Raw genomic sequence first — 19,902 nt, 5'->3', positions numbered from 1 at the left:
TAAATCGCAAAATAGCTAAAGTTTTTATTTAAGTACGCAAACAACAAAGTCGGTGTGACTAATGAACATAATCCTTATCCTTGCATTGATCTTGTGAAAAGGTCTGCCCTTCGGACATATTTCATAGAAACCATGTTCGACAATGTGTTTATGTGTAAGCACCAGCAATCAATTACTAAATAAACGATCCCTATTTTGTTGTTACTTATGATGCCATGGACTTCATTTTAACAGTTCAAATCTGTAGTGACAAGTTACCGTACATGTGGCAACTGTTTTTCTCATGTTTTATGCCCCACCTTATTTCCTTAGGTTTCAGTCTTAATGCATGTAACACTGTTTGCTGAATAAAATAATTATTCAGAATTAGTTCTTTGGGGCTACATATACTGCATGGTATATTTTGTTTTATTCTTTGTAATTTAATCATGGTAATTAAACTTTACATATACGGTAGAGGAATGTCAGGTGTTAACTGGCCAAGTTTCTTTGGCGAAAATGGAGATGTGATTCTGTTTGCAAAGAAAATTTCACATTGATCATTCATTTAAGCTAATTGGTGACAATTTTATTCTTTTAATTATTTTTTTTACTATAGTACTGTTGTTTAAAACATTTGAAATTTACTTGAATAATGTTTAATCTTCACATTCTATTTACTGAAGAAAAAATAAAAATAAATGTTGCTTGATATTAATTATATGGAAGCGCCTTTTGATGCCTCTACTCCATTCGCATGGAAGCACCTTTTGACGCCAGCTGTAAACATCGGCCATTTTGAGCTGGTTTTCGTATCGCCACCTTTGGGGAAAACCCCCCTATTAGATACTACATTCATTTCTGCAAATGACAATTACATCAGATCATGTGGTCACTGTTCATGCACTGGTTGATATCTGCTATTTAAAGTAACTGGGTCATAATTTCCACTCTCCAAAATGGCGGTTGTGGATTTCATTCAGTAATTACGCAGTTTTAACAATTAGAATCACAGCTATGAAAGATTCAATAACTTAGGTAAAGGCTCTGATATTGATGTAGGCAGCAATTAGTTTTTATAAATTATCAAATTCAGATGACTTAGTGATGTAGACGCAGACGAAAAACGTAAATTTCGAGTATGGGAAATGGCAGTTACGGTTGGTCATGCAGCCTCACTGATATGACGGTGAACAAGTTCTCTCAAGATTTTAAAGCACATTAAAAATTCTTCCGTTAAAAATAATTACACAGCTATAACAGTCAGACTTTACTCTTAAATTTTTTCACATATAATAGATGTGTACCAAAAATGTAAAATGGTTAAAATTGCTGTTAAACATAACATACACTACATTGCTTAACAGTTCACAGGCAGGCCTATGCATATGCGGTCGGCTAGGTAACAGGTGTTCTATTTGTAGTGTGTTGATCTTTGTCCCGATGCTCTGAGGTAAAGGGTTAATGCTCAAAATGTTGCATACGCAGTAACACTGATGTTAAAGTCCGAAGGGATAAATAAATCTATTTGTACATATGCTCATTGAAGTTTGATCATGTTAAAGTAGTCCCCCTCTTGAACGGTCTCCCTGACCCACGGCCACCCGCTCCTTATGGCCAGAATCCGTTGGCACCGACGAGTTTGTATTAAAAAGTACCCCTCATGAAAGACCACCCGGTTAACACGACCAGCGGCCAGCATATTAGTGCAATAATATAAAATTTACCCATCACAAGCAGCCGCATTTTATTTTGATATGTATCCAGAACCAGTATTTTATTCATGACGTGTGTTAAGTAATCCGATTTATGTTTCCCGATGTAAGGTTTTTATTATTAAAAGAAGTGTTGACTAAAGTACATGTACCACTGAGGTTAATATTATATCATTTACGCCTCACGAGAAACCACATTTGTTCCATAAGGCAACGAAAGACTACAATTTTAATCCATACAAAAGGGTAAGTACATGTAATCCAATTAACCTTACTGCTGTGTTATCATAAGATGTCTGTTTTAGTCACTTCGTTAATTAAGATTACAATTACACTGGTCAACAGTGAAATCATTACTGACTTGAAAAGGCCCTAATCTGTAGTATTTTGGTGTGCCGAACACGAATATAACCGTGAAAAATTTGTATTGGCTCTCGTTTTGAAGATATTCATATACCTCATTTTCTATGTTTCACTGTGTAAATTTCTCCAGTAGGACTGCAGCAACATCCGGAATAATGATGTAACATTGCATAATACCATCATGCTCACATCATCCACAGTTGATTGCATCATTTTCTGATGCAATGCAATACTAATGCCATGCGGCTGCTGAAGTAAGTTGACGTCAGCAGTGTACTATACATGTGTAGGCCTATTATACTAATGCCAGGCGGCTGCTGAAGCTGACGTAAGCAATGTACTATATAAAGCCCAATCAGATAGGTTCAGCATTTAAAATATTTTAGACGTTGTGCGAGACAGTTCAAGCTACTGTTACATAAAACTTATTATTTTATCCATTTACGTACAATAAAGAACAGTAATGCCTCGAAAGTGTGTTAATACCGCGGACAATTTTTGCTATATTTGTGGGGAAGTGACATTTGCCAACCAGAAGAAAAGTATCAATTCTCAAGTGAAGAAGGCATATCATCTTTACTTCGGATGCAAGGTTGGTGACCAAGACAAGCCTTGGGCTCTGCATATATGCTGTGCTACATGTACAACACAGCTTTCACAGTGGTTGAATTGCAAAAGGTCATCAATGCCGTTTGCAGTCCCAATGGTGTGGAGAGAGCCAAGCAACCACCTAAATGACTGTTACTTCTGCTTGGTTCCTCCTCTTTCCGGCGGAATAACGAAGCGAAAGAAGTCGAGAATAGTCTACCCAAACATTCCGTCTGCATTGAGACCAGTTCCACATGGTGAGGGACTTCCTATTCTAGAACCTCCAGCAGAATATTCTCTTGATTCATCTGACGAAGACAAAGGTGAGTCGACCTGTTCTTCTCCTGGTCCATCAGCATGCAGTGATCCAGATTTTCACTGTGGTGCATCATCAACCCCACACAGAATAACACAGGAAGAACTAAATGACCTGATTCGTGATTTGGACTTATCAAAGAACAAGGCAGAATTGCTAGGATCAAGACTCCAACAATGGAATCTTCTAGAAGAAGATGTCACAATTACTGCATATCGAAAGCGCCACCAGCAATTGGAGCCTTTCTTCAGAAAGGAAAGTAATCTGATATTCTGTTCCGATATTGAGGGCCTCATGAATGCTTTAAAAATCACTCATGACCCACAAGAATGGAGACTATTTGTGGACTCTTCGAAACTGAGTCTCAAGGCTGTGCTTTTGCACAATGGAAACATTCTTCCATCTATTCCAGTAGCGTATGCTGTCCACATGAAAGAGACATACGATAACTTAAGGCAGCTACTGAATTCCATTGAGTATAACAAGTACAGCTGGCACCTCTGTGGTGATTTGAAGGTAGTTGCCCTTTTAATGGGACTGCAGCAAGGATATACAAAATACATGTGTTTCTTATGCGAGTGGGATAGCCGAGCAAGGGAAATGCACTACATGAGGAAGGAATGGACTCACAGGCAGAATGTAGCCATTGGAGAGAAGAATATCCAACACCCAGCTCTGGTTGAGGCTCAGAAAATCTTGCTACCACCCCTTCACATCAAACTAGGTTTGATGAAGAACTTCGTGAAAGCCATTGACCGGACTTTGCCAGCATTCCGATACCTGCATGAAAAATTCCCTCGACTCAGCGAAGCAAAGATTAAAGGGGGAGTTTTTGTGGGTCCTCAGATTCGAGAGCTTTTCAAAGATGACCGGTTCAACAACTTGCTGGAAGGTGACGCGAAACAAGCATGGAATGCTTTTCGCCTAGTTTCTACAAACTTCCTCGGAAATGTTAGGGCAGAAAACTATAAGGAACTAGTAGAAGACATGTTGATGAAGTATAAGAAACTTGGCTGCAATATGTCTCTAAAGATTCACTTCCTTCATTCCCATTTGGATTTCTTTCCTATCAACTGTGGTATTGTTAGTGATGAACACGGCGAACGTTTTCATCAAGATATCGCAACAATGGAACAAAGATACCAGGGAAAATGGTCCACTACAATGCTGGCTGACTACTGCTGGACACTCCTCAGAGATGCTCCCGAACAGCTGTACAAGAGACAGGCGAAGAAATCTAAGATGTAGTCAATGACTTGATTTTTTATAGGTAGGCTATTACAGTTGACCTTTTACTATTGGAATGCATTTCGTTATGTAAACATTAATTTCTTGCAGATTACAAAAAAACTAGAGCCAATTTTGCAATTTGACTGTCATATTCGTGTTCAGCACATAAAAATTGATAAGAATTGACTAATTTTATTTCAGTAACATGACTTTTGTAAAAATTTGTTGTCCAGTGTTATTGAGCAGTAGTAACAGCTGAGAAGTGGTAGGATTGATGTACAATACACAAGTCAGCAGGAAATGGTTTGATAGTCTTTATGGCTTCCCTTAGTAAGATGTTCACTTTGATAATTAGTGGCTAATGCTACTGAGAATAATTGTCAAAATTACAAATCCTAACGACTGCGAGGTCAAATTTGCATGATGTTAAATGGTACAGATCGAAGCTGTTTTGGCTTCACTCGCTTAGTGTAAAGAAATGTATAAAAACAATAGGGTACCAGACTATGATTAATGAATCATGTGACAAGATCACTTCCTTTAAAAACACGCGGCAATTTGTTTCAATGCATAAAAAATTGTTTTATCAGTATTGTAGTTGGCAATATGAATGTGAATAACTTACTGCAAAAAGATCAACATGTCATCGAGGAAAAGAAAAATTCTCAGTTTAAAAGAGAAAGTGAAAGTAATTCAACTGACAGTGGTTCGGGAGACGGGGTGGTCGAGGATCCTTGCAGAAAACTAATGTTGGAAAGGCTTAGATAAACAATATCGTGAAAGATAAGAAAACAATTCTGCAGAAGTGGGAAGGTGAAATGGATGGAGAAAGGAAGATTGTTTGAGCCAGGAGATGTTTGTATCCTGATTTGAATGACAAGAAAAAGCAACAAATTTGTCAGTTGAATTGGGATATGACTACTTTACCGCAAGGAACGGATGGTTGCACAGATTTCAAGTGCGACACAACATTAAGTATTCTGTTCTTAGTGGAGAATCAGCTGATGTTAATAATGAAGTCGAAGAGTGGTACAAAAGACTAAACGATATATGCAGGGGATATGACAGCAAGGATAATTTTAATTGTGATGAGACCGGTTTGTTTTTTAGACTGTTGCCAACAGAGTGACAGATGATGTGATCTGTAACATAATTATAAAGACAGTTTTAAAACTATATCAATGGTTATTCATAACATTCTTTTGATAAAGATGAAACAGTTTGTTTTTCATTTATTGCACAACATGCATGTGATATTTTAATGAAAATATTAAATGTTTTAAAATTAAATGTACTTGTGGCTTTCTTCATACGTATTTACTATTCACATTTGTCATCCCCTTCTAGAAAGGCCACATTCATTATAAGGCCACTTCCCTGCTGCAGTAGAGGTGGCCTTATAAGAGGGGGACTACTGTATATGTGGATTACTCTTTTTATGCTTGGACTACTCTTTTTATTCACTTTGATTAGACTTTTTCCTCTCTAGGGGTTGGCTTGTGTGTGTGTATATATATATGTGTGTGTGTGTATATATATATATATATATATATATATCAGGGCTTGAATTAAACACAAATTTCTTTGTAGCCATTAGGACTAGTATATTGAGAAATTTTCTAGTCCTGTCAAATCTTTACTAGTCCTGTTCACAAAACAATGTCACACAGCTTTCATGTATGTTTACTGATTCCGTTTTAAAGTTCGAACAACCGGCAACAAAACTGGATGTTTTCTGTGTGTTTGTTTTTCCAAATTGCTTACATCATTTACACCACATAACGTTCCTTTCCTCGTCATAATTCAGCCATTCCCAGTCTTTTGTCCATTTCTTTTGAAATTTTCCATTATGCTTTTCCCTATCATAAGAATTATTGCTCGTCATTCTCATTCAACTTCTGCTTTTTTTCTGGTGGCTGAACACCTTCTATCAAATGCCACATTTTGCCTGTCTTATAAGGAGCGAATTGTACCTTGTTTTGAAATACGAAATGTTATAGTATAGCTGACGCGAATTATTTAAAGCAAGAAAAGGAATGGCACAGTGTCCTTTATATAAGAAAGTAAGAGCAAGAAACACGTTTCAAAATACGCATCTTTGCCCCCTCCCACAATTAAATGGCCTCTCCCTAACAAAGGCTTAACTAAAGCAGATGTTCTGCATGATCAAAGCAGTGGCTAATGTAAACACTGTTATAAATTATCAGCATCAGAAGATAGTGTTAGTTTCAGCTTGGAAAATGTGTTTTCCCATCAAATGAAGCCATCTGACACTCTGCGTGTTGTATTTAACAGCTCCAATTATGGTATCATGAGTCGAACCTCATTGTATTGTTGAAATTAATAATAAGGCGGAAAATTTTCAAATCTTAGATGCCCATGCTCAGAGATTTTAATTCCCAACAAATATACAGCATTCTGCTTGGATATCTCCACGTGTATTCAATTATTTGTTCATTCTTGTAAGGGAAAAATATAAAAACTATTCTTATCACTATAGATAAAGTAGTTGTATGGAATGTACGTCAATAACGTAATCATAATAAATTGATCTAATTCTTATAATTATTTCGATGGAAATGTAAAATATGTAGTTTCCAGTTTGTGACTGTTGAATCATTTGGCTAGCGAGCAAAAAACAAAGAACCTTAAACAAAAAAATCGTACAAACTAATTTCTTTGAATAGTTTTTGCTGTGTTCTTTTGTGTGGACTATACCGCTTTGTAGTTTGTTAGTATGGTCGAGTGAATAAAGTGTGATACCACGTCATTTTTTCATTTGTTATCAGATTAATTAGGATCAATTACCAAACTTCCATTGTTAATGACAGGACCATAATTTGCGCTGTTAAGTGAAATGCACAAAATCGGATGGATTCTTGTTACAGAAACGCACCATTTCCGAGGCAGAAATTGACTTCATCTTCTCATGCTAATATTTTATAACTGTGTTTACAATGGCCCTGCTTTGATTCTATAGAACATCTGCTAAGACATGTCTTAATTAGGGAATGGCATAAACAAACGCTGACTATTGATAACCGAAACTTACTAGCCCATCGGGCTATTAACATTATGAAAGTTACTAGTCCGACAGGAATTCTGCTAGCCTTGGGCTAGCGGACTACCGCTAATTTCGAGCCCTATATATATATATACACACACACACACACACACACACACACACACACAGAGTCCAACTTGTTTATGTCAACATCCTTGGGCCCGAGGAAATATTGTCGACATAGACAGCTGTCGAGATAAGTGTTGGGGGTGGGGTTTGCGAAAAAGATACAATTTAAATTCGTCAGTAAGAAGGGACCTGTCGTTAGTGAGTAGCATTTACACTTTGAGAAAAGAAACGATGGAAATTTTGAGTACATGAAGACATAAACAGTGTAAAATACACTTGTATATTGACAAATTACATTTTGGTTACCTTTTTGTAATAAAATCCACAATAAAATATTGCATCGGTCACATACTGATATGAAAAACATTCACTATGATATTCAGTGTTGGCATTAGCACGTGGCTGCATAGTTATTTACATGCTTCAAGTACATGTACTTAAATTATCCTAGATTTTGGTCAGTCTGTTCCCATCTTAGTGAGGATACCATGGGGATGGGGCTATTCATGGGGAAATGAAAACCTGTCAGAAAGTTGGTTTAAACAGTACATGTATTTAGTTACAAAAGTCATCGTGAAAAGTACATAAAAGCAAACAAGAAATATGCGATTGATACGATTAATGAAGGCATCATATTGTATACAATGACACATGCTAAAAAAAAGGAAACTCACAGCACAATAAACTTGTTTTAATCACCGATCACTTAGGAAAATGCAAGAATCTATCAGATTTCATTGCTTTTATTGAAGTCGCTGCAAGAGGCCAACTTTATAGGACCATAAAATGCTTGATTTTTAATCTGACTGTGACAGTAAAGCCTGGCGGCAAGATCAGCTAATTGTTGAATAAAATACAGGTCGTAACTGGCCGCTTGCTGACATAAATTATTAGGTGGGAAAATTAAAGCCTGTTAGCAAGATTAACTAATTGTTGAACAAAGATGGGTCGGAACTGGCAGCTTGTCAGCATAAATGATTAGAAAACAAAGGATATGTTTAAGCTGGGACCAAGGGCTTCTGTTGACATGTACATTTATTTTTTATCTCAACGTCAACATAAGCATGACAATTTTGGTAGTAATAGTAGACCAAGGGACTGGGACTTTACTTTTTGGTCGAAATAGGTGGCTTGTCGACGTAAGTGACGTTGATATAATTTGGTGGACTGTGTGTGTGTGCGTGTGTGTGTGTCTATATATATATATATATATATATATATATATATATATATCTATATATATATATATATATATATATCTATATATATATATATATATATATATATATATATATATATATAAAAATAATCATTATGGGGATAAGGTTGCATTTGAATTTGAATTTACTATGATTGTGGCGTGGTTCCTGAAATTTTAAATACATGTATGTGTATTTTTCTTGTACCGGGAGGGAACATTTTTTTTAAGCAGGAGAAATGGTGTGTAAAACATTTATTATCAGTTTGGCGAATAGTTCACATTTGAATTTTAATATAATACGATCCTGACTTAGCTTCTGAAATTTAACAATATCACCTGGTTCTTGAAGTGGTTTGCCAAAATAAACATTATCAGAAATGTTACTTATTACTGGTCCATGGGTGAAGTCAGTACGTCACCTCTGTGATTGTCTTCAATTAATTCTGTGTACAATCGTTGCTCAAACAATAGCCAACATGTGTTTCTTTTTTAACTGCATACACAACCAAGCAGCAGACAATGCGGTGGTTGATAAAAGATTCTCACAATTTAAAAAGCATCATTTAACAAAAGCTGGCAGCATGTTAGCTGGGCTTGGCGGTATTATTAGACACAATCATTTGACCAGTAAATAATGTCTGCTTCATTAGCTGGAAATTTAAAGGATATGAAATTGTACATGCTTTAAGGTTAAATTTTTGTATAAAATGTGACTTGTGACCATTGCAGGCCTATTGCACTTAGTTGTCTGGTTTTACATGTCGTTCTCTTCGCTTTGCTCAATGATTACTATAGTAAGTTTTCACACGATTTTTTTTATATTCACTAAATCTGAAGTAAAAGTTATATGCACGCTGAAAGCATGCGTTGATTGTTAATTATTCTTGCTGTAGTCATTCAAGTGGATATATGTACAAGCGTTAATTATTGGAAATTTGCAGTGGATAAATGTACACGGAAATGCATGAGAAAATTTTAGCAGTATGAAATTTGTACAAGCACCGTTCATAGACCCTGTTACGTAATAAAACGTACACATCCTTCGTCTTTCTTGACCTAATTTTGCTGTTAATTTTTCCCATTGAAGTCAAACACATAATGATTTAATTATTTAAAAGTTTAAATATGTATGCAATTTTGGATATGGAATTATATATATTACAATTAATTGCAAGCCCCGACTGTACAATATCAGATGGCAAGTAAACGGTGTTGATACTCTGTTAATGCTGTATATTAGACGTTAAATTCAGACACAATGATTGGGAAAAAAATTATTGAATATTGTAAATCTGTATGCAATTTTTCAATGGAATGAATGCATTATGGATGAACTGCATGGCACGATAGTAAACGGTGTTGATACCCTTTTTATCATACACATTAGACATGAATACACGTACATGTGCCAGTGAGTTGTTCTCTAAAAAAAAGTAAAATACTGTAAAACCCCACATTTATGCGACCCCGATATTAACGCGATGCAATTGTTTGGACCCCAATTATCACGTTATAGTGGGGTTCCACTGTACACATACACACACATGTACACACATTCTGGTCTTAATAATATATAGATGTATCATAGTTTGGGCATTCCATGATCATGGATTATACACAACAATTCTTTAAATCACAATTCGTTAAGTTTAAGTTGCCCTAAAGTCAACCAATATTTTACTTCAGCCTCGATTTTCTGTACAACTGTACAGTCTTTGTAATGGACCTACAGATGGATGATCAAGACTTTGAAATGGATCTAGCTGACAGCTTCAGGGATGAAATACCTGTTGACGAAGGTCAAAATTCCAGCTCCCAAGAGCAACCATACCTTATGCAGAACTTTACTGGTGAAAATGAAATTTGCCTGAGGATGAACTACATCAAGGTGTTGGAGATCACAGCAGACAAGGAAGATGAAATTAGGGCTTTCTGTAGTAGCCTCTTCAGAAAGTACACAGATATTGTCAACGTGAGAACTTTCAGACGATTAATCTTTATGATGTTTTGTGCTCCAGTAAAAACTTGCCAAGCTGTGCCAAATGATTTTGTAAGTAGTGCTTTTGACTTACTATGTAATTGGGTCTCAAGGTTCTTGATATTCACATATGCTTTAAGAAATTCCACAACTATTGGCTTTGTTTGCATAAATGATATATTTATAGATCATGGGATAGTTTTCAGTTTTCCTTTTGCAGTGAAGATTCATTTATTTGTTTTATTTCTTATGGTAAAAGCAGAAGGGTGCACATTGTTTTGCAGGACTCTGTCACTAGATTTGCAGTTTTGCTCTGTTGCACACTGAGGAAGCAAATGAAATTTCATGCACATATTGATGATCTATAATAATAATAATAATAATAATAATAATAATAATAATAATAATGACCTTATTTAAAGAGGGTAACACAATTCGCTAAGAACTAATCTACCTTGAGGCCCTCATACAAAGGAATTTATTTATTTTAGCTGCATGACAGACCATTTGCAAATTTTTATGCTTCTATGTCAGACATAGTTCATCACTATCAAGATTTGTCCTTCTTTGCCATGTTGAGATAAGTAATATTTTAGTTTTACCGGTATTTACCACCATGTCATTGCATGTGCACCAGTTTTCCAGTTTGTTTAGGGTATTCTGTAAAGAAATTTCGAGTTAATGCTTTGTGTTTTTGATGTCTGACAACGTTGTGTCATCTGCATAGAGATCTGTAGATGATCTTGAGTCTCTTAGTAAAATAAAATGAACAGTAATGGACCTAGAATTGAGCCTTGTGATACTCCATATCTAATTGTTCCAGGTTCAGACAGAATATTAGTTATGTAAACATGTTGTGTTCTCTCACTTAAATAAGAAGTAAACCATCTAATTGTTCTTTCATCACACTGGTAGATTTTCAGTTTCTTCAAAAATATTTCATGATCCACCATGTCAAAAGCTTTCCTGAAATCTACAAATACAAATCCTATTACTCTTCCTTGATCAAGTGTTTGAAGCCATTTATCAGTTAGGGAGATCAAGGCAGTCTCACAGGAATGTTTCTGTCTAAAGCCCGATTGATTAGGGTGTAACAGCAAATGTTTGGTTAAATATGACATGAATGAGTCATGGACATGTTTTTTAATTAAATTTGACAAGTTTGGTAGTAATGAGATTGGTTGGTAGTTGTCAGCATCATCCTTAGAACCAGATTTGTGAATAGGAGTTACTTTTGCAGTTTTCCATACTTTGGGGACAGATGAGGTTGCAATACTTAAATTAATTATGAATGTTATGCTATCGACAGTGGCAGAGGCAGAAGATTTAAAGGGATGTGGACCAATCTGATCAAGTCCTGTACCTTTCTTGGTATCAAGTTCACTAAGACATTTTTTAACAAAGTTTTTTGATACTGGTGGGATAGAGAAACATACCTCCTTAGAGATTTTGCTGCTGCAGAACCTTTTCAGTTCATTAAAGTTGTTTTCTATCACTGGTTCTTTTAACTTTGTGGTAATGTTGGTGAAAAAGTCATTGAAAACATTTGCAATGTCATTGTCATAGTGACTATGGTTTAATTTACCAGAAGTGAGTGAATTTTATTTGTCTGATCTTTATTTCTCCAGAGAGTTCATTGAAGACTTTGCAAATGGAGTTTGTTTTGCTCTTTTTGTTTTCAAGCAATGATTGATAAAAAGTTTTTTATAGCTATTTTAATCATACTTGTTATTTTATTTCTCCATACTTTATATTGTGCATGGTTTCTCATAGCCTTGAATTGGTCTCATGTTTTCATAGCATCTAGAATTTCAGTCTTTACTCAGTGTACTTTCAGTGGTGCATGTTTAGAGACTTCATTTTGGAATAAGTCAGTGTACATCCTCAGGGCTTCATCTGTGTCATCCAAATTTTGGATCATATTCCATGGAACTTTATATAGGTCATTGAGATGTTGTTCTTCATTAAAATTTTTGAACGATCTGTAAGTGATCGTTTTGTGCGTATGTTTCTTATTTTTCTTGCATTTAACCATTCTTGTCAAAAAAGTAGGATAGTGGTCACTAAGACCAACATTCGGTACCTTTATACAAGCCACATTATCAGGTAGGTTGGTATAAATGTGATCAATAAGAGTGCTCGATTTTTCTGTTACCCTTGTAGGCTCATTTATACAGCTGGACTAGGCCTAATGATTCAATAAATTCCATCCAGTTCCTTATTTGAGTATTGAGAAGGTCGTTATTTATATCTCCGAGTATATATGTTTCTTTCTCCTGTGCTCATCATGCAATGGGTTACTCCCTGAGATTGTCTCCATACTACTTTTATCATTCTTGCATCCTATTTCTATATTTAAATGTTCATATATATTAGCATCTTCAAAGTCAGATACAAACCCTGAAAATCCATTTATGTTTGCATCTACAATAGTGTCCGTTGAATAGTTAGAGTCAAGAGTCCCACTAGGTACATTTAGATTTGTTGTAAATGAAGCATTGGCATTCTCCTCTTTGCCAGCTTCCTAATATGTATAATACATTAATGGACAAAGTCTTTATTTTTGTCTATAATTATGGCATCTGAAGCATCTTTTTGCCATGATGGCATACCTGTGTCATGTGCCCAGTTTCTCCACAATAGAGAGAGTACTCTTCATTATAGTGCCTGAAAATGGGGGCATACGTGTTAATATTTCTTAGTAGTTGAGAGGTTCTTTTTCTGAGGCTATTTAGTTCATTTTTTGTATTTTTTGTTTTTTTCCATTTTGGTCTTGGACATGTTCAGTCAAAACCAGTAAGACCATTTACACAGAAACCACCTGAGGGGTAGTAGAATGAAATTGGGTAGAGATTTTTACCTGAAAATCAAGTAATTTTTATCTTCTTTATTATTGAGGGGGGTACTTCTTTTTTAAAATATTTTTACTTGGTTGTTTATGCTTTTATATCCGGTCATCTATTAACATTTGCTTGTCCTGCCCATAACTGTGAAATGGTTGGAAATATTTCTATGAAACTTTTGCAGTAGTGTCATGACTATTAGAGCTGGATACTTAAAAAAAAAAATTGTACCACAGTATTTATGAATGTACCATGATATGTACCATGGTATACCACAAAAATTATATTATGGACCAACAATTTGATATTCTTGGGCAGGGGCCTGACACTTTTTAATATATGTATGTCAATTGTTAGAAAATATTGTGCTTTAAATTATAGGAAAATAACAAATAACAATAAAAAAATATTTTGTGATAAAAGAAAAAAAAAGGGTTCAGCTCTAAATAAAACTATGGTCCCACCCACTACTCAGGGAATTGATTGGCTAATACCTTTTTAGTAGAGAGATTTGTTGTGTGAATGTTAACTGTTGCAGACCTGCCAACTCTTATGATTTTGCCGTAAGTTTTAAGAAAATTACCCTTTATATTTGGACTTGTGACATACTAGCAAAAACTACGGAAAAATTATTGTTGCTGAAAAATCTGGATAATAGGTTCATCCTTGTCTTATTTGGATCCTGGTTTCATCTTAGAATTAGTGGAATTAGTCAGGGAACAAGACTAACTTTACAGCAGCACCCAAGATGCTTTAAAATGCACCTATTTGTTCATGTTATGTGTCTGCATGATCCAACTGTTGATTTTGTAATTTTTGAAAATGTCATCCAGAAAGCGATGCATGTTTGAGACGAAAGGGAAAATAAGATTCTAGAAAAAGTGTTAATAATCAACACAGAAAAATAAAAGGAGTATTCAGATTCTTGTGAATAAAAGCTGGAAAGGACACAATCACGTTTATTGGACATCAGATGCCAATTTGAGTATGTCTCATGGTGAGAGATGTGATCGCTATCGTCATGTGGAACCAAGAAGAATTTCCAAGAATTATGTCAAGTTGAGAGATAGCTTGAGCTGCATAGGGTTAGGAACTAGAGTTTGTGCAACTTGTACTAGTGGTAAATAAAGTCTCTGCGTACTTTACAAACTTGTCAGTTGAACATAATGTTTATCGTCGATGTGTCAAACTTTTAATTACTTTTCCAAGCTTTACAATAGCAGTTATTGATATTTTGTTACACCTTACTGAAAACTGGTTAATCGTTGGGAAGAAAATCAACTGCCTGAGATGGACTCGTCAGGGTTGGCAGGTTCGCATTGTACTAATCTTACATCCATTTTGACTGCAACTGTGGATCATTTGAAATTCTAGTTTTTGCTATAAAAAGTTAGACACTGTTGCATCACTCATATCTATAATTTCTGGAAGTTCTTTTCAGTGACAAGAATGTCATTCTGTTTGAGGGACTCTTTTCCTTGGACTTAATGCATTGATATTGTGTGTCAATAGACACTCTAGATTTTTCACAAATTCAAGTGCCTTTCAGAATAATTTCAGTCAGTCTCATCCAGTTTTGTGTTGCAGTTCTGTAAGCTTGGTGTTCCATAAATGTTTCAACCTTGTTGGTGTTTGGGTAGGTATTACAATTTTGTTATGGTACATCCACCCTACCTGTTTAATATGCACTAAGTGTTCTCACATAACCTTTCTGTGCATTTGGGCAGATGAAGTGTGGGGGAAAAGGAAACGGGTTCCATTTCTTCCTTGGTGGAAACATTTCTTTCCAATCAGGGACCAGTGACATTGACTGGTGTAAGAAAGTTTCTAACATGCTAATCCTAAGAAGGATCAGATGCCTTTCCCAGTACATCATTGTTGACAACAGGCTGATTCCAGGAAGGATCAAACGTGCTTAATGTGTAAGGAAGGCATTGTCAAGCTGATCTGGGGGCATTGTCAAGTTGATCTGGGAGGAATCAATAGTCATTCATACTTTACACTGTGCAATAGTTGCAAACTCAATCCTAGGGGATCAGAGGAACTTTCTAGTGTCTGAAAGTTGATCATTTGCCTATCCTGGGAAGAATTAATGACACTTTCTTGTTCAGGAAAATTTTGGTGTTTGTTGCCAATCTGGTGGGGAATGAAGAGCACTTCTGGTATAAGGAGGTTGCCGACACCCTATTCCCCCAACAAATTCCACCTTTTCTCCTTAGGAGAAGTGCTGAATTCTTCCCCTCACTCTTATGAGTCAGCAACTATCTCGGGGTTTCGGTCAGGAACTCTCTAGGGTTCTTGCACACATTTGCTTTGCTGATACTTAAAGTTCTTGATGGGTTTTATTTCTTATGGTAAAAGCAGAAGGGTGCTTTTGTTTTAATTGCTTCATTGATTCAATTTCTTCTATACAAGCCTGGCCTTTTGGCAAAAGATTTGGCTACCTTTGGTAGCTCCTGAACATGTTAAGATCATTATTTTTAGTCACATTTGTGCTAGGGATGAACAAAATTAACGTTTCTGATAAAAGCCTGACCTTTTTTTACTGAAACAAAAAGAGAAAAGAATTTTTCAGAAATGCTCAGTCTCTCCTAGAGTTACATCAGATATCTCTGCAGCCACCCATATTGAGGTGGATTAGTTTGAATATTAAAAGATTTTATGTCTCTCTTTCTCTCTCTCTGCATGAGATCTTTTGCAGATATCGGGTCTATTTTGTTACATCATAGGTCGTTATTAACCATTCTATGGATGACATTATAAAACTACCTTTTGATGGTCTCACTCAGTTTTTCTTTGTTTTACTGTCATTCATTGGCACTCTGGAACAAAGCCATTTATGAATTAAGCCCGATTGTGTCAGTCAAGGAACATGTCAAGTGAGCCTCAAGTCTGCAGTAGCATTCTTCATGAATAAACGGCATGTTCTTTCTGACAGCTGTTATGAGACCATCATCTGTCCTGTAAATGTGGTTTACAGAGGTATTTATTTATATCATACATACCTACTATTTTGCTCATTATTACTGAGTTCCCTTCTGCCTCACTGCTGTCATGTCCCAGAGTCTTAGTCCAAGCAAGAGGAGGACAATATTTCAAATGACTAAGACATTGGACTGGATTGTTTTTGTTTTGGACCTCCAGTTACTAATTACTAATTGGAGGGTGAGGGTGGAATATTTTTTCCTTGGACTGGGTTAAAGCACCATTACAATAGATAGCAAAGTAATAAAAGCAGATGACCTAATATTATTCCGGGTTGCACTGCAACAGATTACAGAAGGTGGTAGCATGTGCAAGAGACATGGTGCCGCTAATCCTTTGTGCGATAAGGTGTCACTAAGCAATGATCGACAATAATCTGGTCTTTTGTATAATTGGCAAGTTGTGTTTATAGAGACGTGTTTGCTGATCTCTAGGGGTACCTTTAGTCTGAATGCAAGCTTGACAGTGCTATGTACTTTAGCCAAATACATTAGTTGACACAGATCGATGAAAATTGTGGCTTATTAGAAACATGGATAATATTGGATGTGCAATAGCCTGTGCATAGTTTGTGAATGAGTTAGATCCCTAGATTTGGCTACCTTTGGTAGCTCCTGAACATGTTAAGATCATTATTTTTAGTCACATTTGTGCTAGGGATCATCAAAATTAACTTGTGTGGTCAAAGCCTGAACCTTTTTACTGAAACAAAAGGGATTTTTTCTTCTTCAGAAATATAATATTTTGCATAGTCTGAATTGGAGTTAAACTGACTGTATAAACATGTTCTGGTATTGTCCAGGTCAGGGACAGTAGTTTTGATGTATAATTTCAGCTAAAAAATATTGAAAATTTCATTTTAAACTATATAGTTTTGATTATCGTTTCCATAGCTTTTTCACGTTATATTCAGAATTACATTACAGCAAAGCACGTTATATGGTGTGAGAGCTGTACTGATTTGACATACAATATGGCCATCATGGTAGCCATCTTAAAGCTCTTACAGCTTGTTGTCCTGAACAGATGGTCTTAAAGACTTTCACTGAGAAACTTCTTGTAAAACCAATTTTGTACTATACAAAAATGGTCCTCATCAGTAAAAGCCATCTGTTAATTTTTTGTGATTACTACTCCTGAAGAGATGGTTATATTGAAGTGGGGTTTTCACTTAAACATGTCTAAATCAGGATCCAACTTAGGATGAGTGTTTGTGGAAATGGTGCTTATTTCTACATGTTTTGGCTTAAACATCAACTGAACACATGAAAATTGTGCATTATATATTCAAACACTACCTTTATTTCATTAAATCTCTCCTATAGTTATAATTACAGTTTTTTTCCCAACTGGATGAGGGAATTTCATCCCTAAGTTTAAGTTCTAGACTGGACCCTATTCACTGTATGTAGTTCATGTAAAAAAAATGGCTGCCTTGAAGACCACCATCAAAATCTTTATATGTTTACATCTCCTGAAAATAGTAGGTTTTGAGTTTGTCACCATGTATATTAAATTTGTATTGAGTGATTGACCTTTGTCCGTAACTAATTTAGGAGTTTGGGCCTACCTAACTGTCTTCTTTTTTGGTTGTTGTTGTTGTTATTTTGGGGTTTAACGCAATTTTTCAGCACACGATAGGCTATACATGGCAGCCAGTATTAGTGGTGGAGGAACTCTGGGAAAACCCTGGAGAGAACCACTGACCCACGAGAAGCTACTGGCAAGCTTTCTCACATACCCACATTAGCCGAATCCGAGACTCGAACCCATGCAGACAGAGGCAAGATGGCAGTGATTCGTAATGGAGAGCGCTTTAGACCACTCGGCCACTCGGGGGCCCTTGTTTTTTTTGGTAAAAACATATTACATAGCTAATTTTTGTCTATGATTGTAGATTATATAATAAAATTATTATTATTATTAGTTGGTAAACATATTTACAGATGTAATTGGTTTTGTGTTCTAGATACAGTCTTGATTCTGCCCAAGAAGATTCCAGAAACAAATTATGTTTATAGTTTTATGGAAAATTCCATTAAGGTGACCCCCATCCTGGTCATCCTGTTGTGACTTAGGTTTTTATATTAGGGTTGTTTATATTAAAATTACTTATTGCAGTCTTGGCATCTTAAGTGAATTTAGTCTTGCAGTTTTATTCAGTTTTAATTTGAGAGCATTTTTTAAATTTAAATTATTAATTGGAATTACAAAGTGCTCGTTAATTCTTGGACTAAATCACTATTTGGAATTATTGTCAGCTCATATAGAGACATTTTGGATTATATCATTGTGATGCATCAAGACTTAGGCAAATCAACATTTTTCCAGGCTAATGGGGTACATCAGCACATTCAAGATTGGCAATCACTTGGAACACAGTCGGAATCCATTCAGAATGCTCTATAGTTTCGGACTTGGGATAAAACTTTTAAGACTGTTTGGGATTGAATTAACAATACTGCAAGTTCTTTTTAAAATTTCGCTTTGTATTTCTTTTTTGTTAACTAGTTTAAGACTATAGAGTTGTAACAACTAAAACACTATTAAGGCAGTTAAAAATGTTTTTTTGTGGCTGAATGGAAAGTGATGCTTATTTTGTCTCTGACTTGGAACAATAGTGGTCATCTTGAAAACCCTATGTGTACTGCTCCTTTTGTATAGATTAGACCAACAACACCTATACTTTTATGTAGGAAGTTTGAAAACAAAACTTAAGTGAAGTTGGAGTAAGGGTAAGTTTCTAATCTTTTTCATAACTGACTTTTTCAAGAGAGTCACTTGCATATATACGAGTGACTTTTGACCCGACTTGAATGTATTTAGTTGCATTACAATGCACAAGTTGATAGTCGCCATTCTACTGGTTTATATGCATGATAAGACTAACAATAATAAATGGATTTAAATCAAACCCAATTTATCAAAAAATCTGATGAATACCCAGGATGATGCCACTTAAATGACAATGTTTTCTTCTCTAAAACTATCCCCAAAGAGGTTACGTTCTAACCCTATCCCATATCTCTTACACTACTTGAAGTTGCATCATGTACAATGAGACCGATCTTAGGCTCAGTTCAGGGTAGTGAGATTTAATCCTCTCCACTTAGCTACTGCCTTTGCATATTATGATTGGGTAATGTATTTCAAGAAGATAGCCAGTTTTGGAGTTAAATGTATTCAATCACAATATATTATTATGCTCCAAGTGTAGAATATTCTAATCTGACTTTTTAGCTTGGAAGGACTGAATTTGCAAGGTAGTAGTTATACTCCTAACATTCTGATTGAGTGAATGATTGGTTTGCAGAGGAAAGCACATGTTTATAATTCAGCCTTAATATAACTTTCAGGTACAAGACAACATTGATCAGTTAAGAGAGCTTCCATGGCCATGTAACCCATTGATGACAAAACAAGATCTAAAGAGGCAGATGGTCCAGAGGACATTTTCCTCAGCAGAGAGTTGTGGAAGAATTTTTGCTGAAAAAGCAGTCATTGGCGGAAAAAATGCATTGGATATAAAAAGAGAAGTGGATTGGCAGAGGTTTAGAAATTTACTGTTGAA

At 35.6% G+C, this 19,902-nt stretch overlaps 1 protein-coding gene across 1 annotated transcript in view; it reads left to right on the top strand.

Annotated features, from left to right (window-relative positions):
* The window catches only part of LOC149803159 (uncharacterized), a 255,820-nt gene that overhangs the window by 46,070 nt on the left and 189,848 nt on the right, over positions 1-19,902 (top strand). The window contains exons 8-9 of the mRNA XM_089952783.1: positions 10,212-10,575; positions 19,688-19,881. Coding sequence (XP_089808909.1) covers positions 10,212-10,575; positions 19,688-19,881 — 558 coding nt within the window. The remainder of the gene's footprint in view (positions 1-10,211; positions 10,576-19,687; positions 19,882-19,902) is intronic.

Source organism: Sinohyriopsis cumingii, chromosome 3 (genome assembly GCF_028554795.1).
Source record: "Sinohyriopsis cumingii isolate HCF-2022 chromosome 3, ASM2855479v2, whole genome shotgun sequence".
In the NCBI taxonomy this organism is placed as follows: Eukaryota; Metazoa; Mollusca; class Bivalvia; order Unionida; family Unionidae; genus Sinohyriopsis; species Sinohyriopsis cumingii.
Note: the sequence above shows the minus strand (reverse complement) of the source record. Positions and strands in the feature narration are given on the sequence as shown.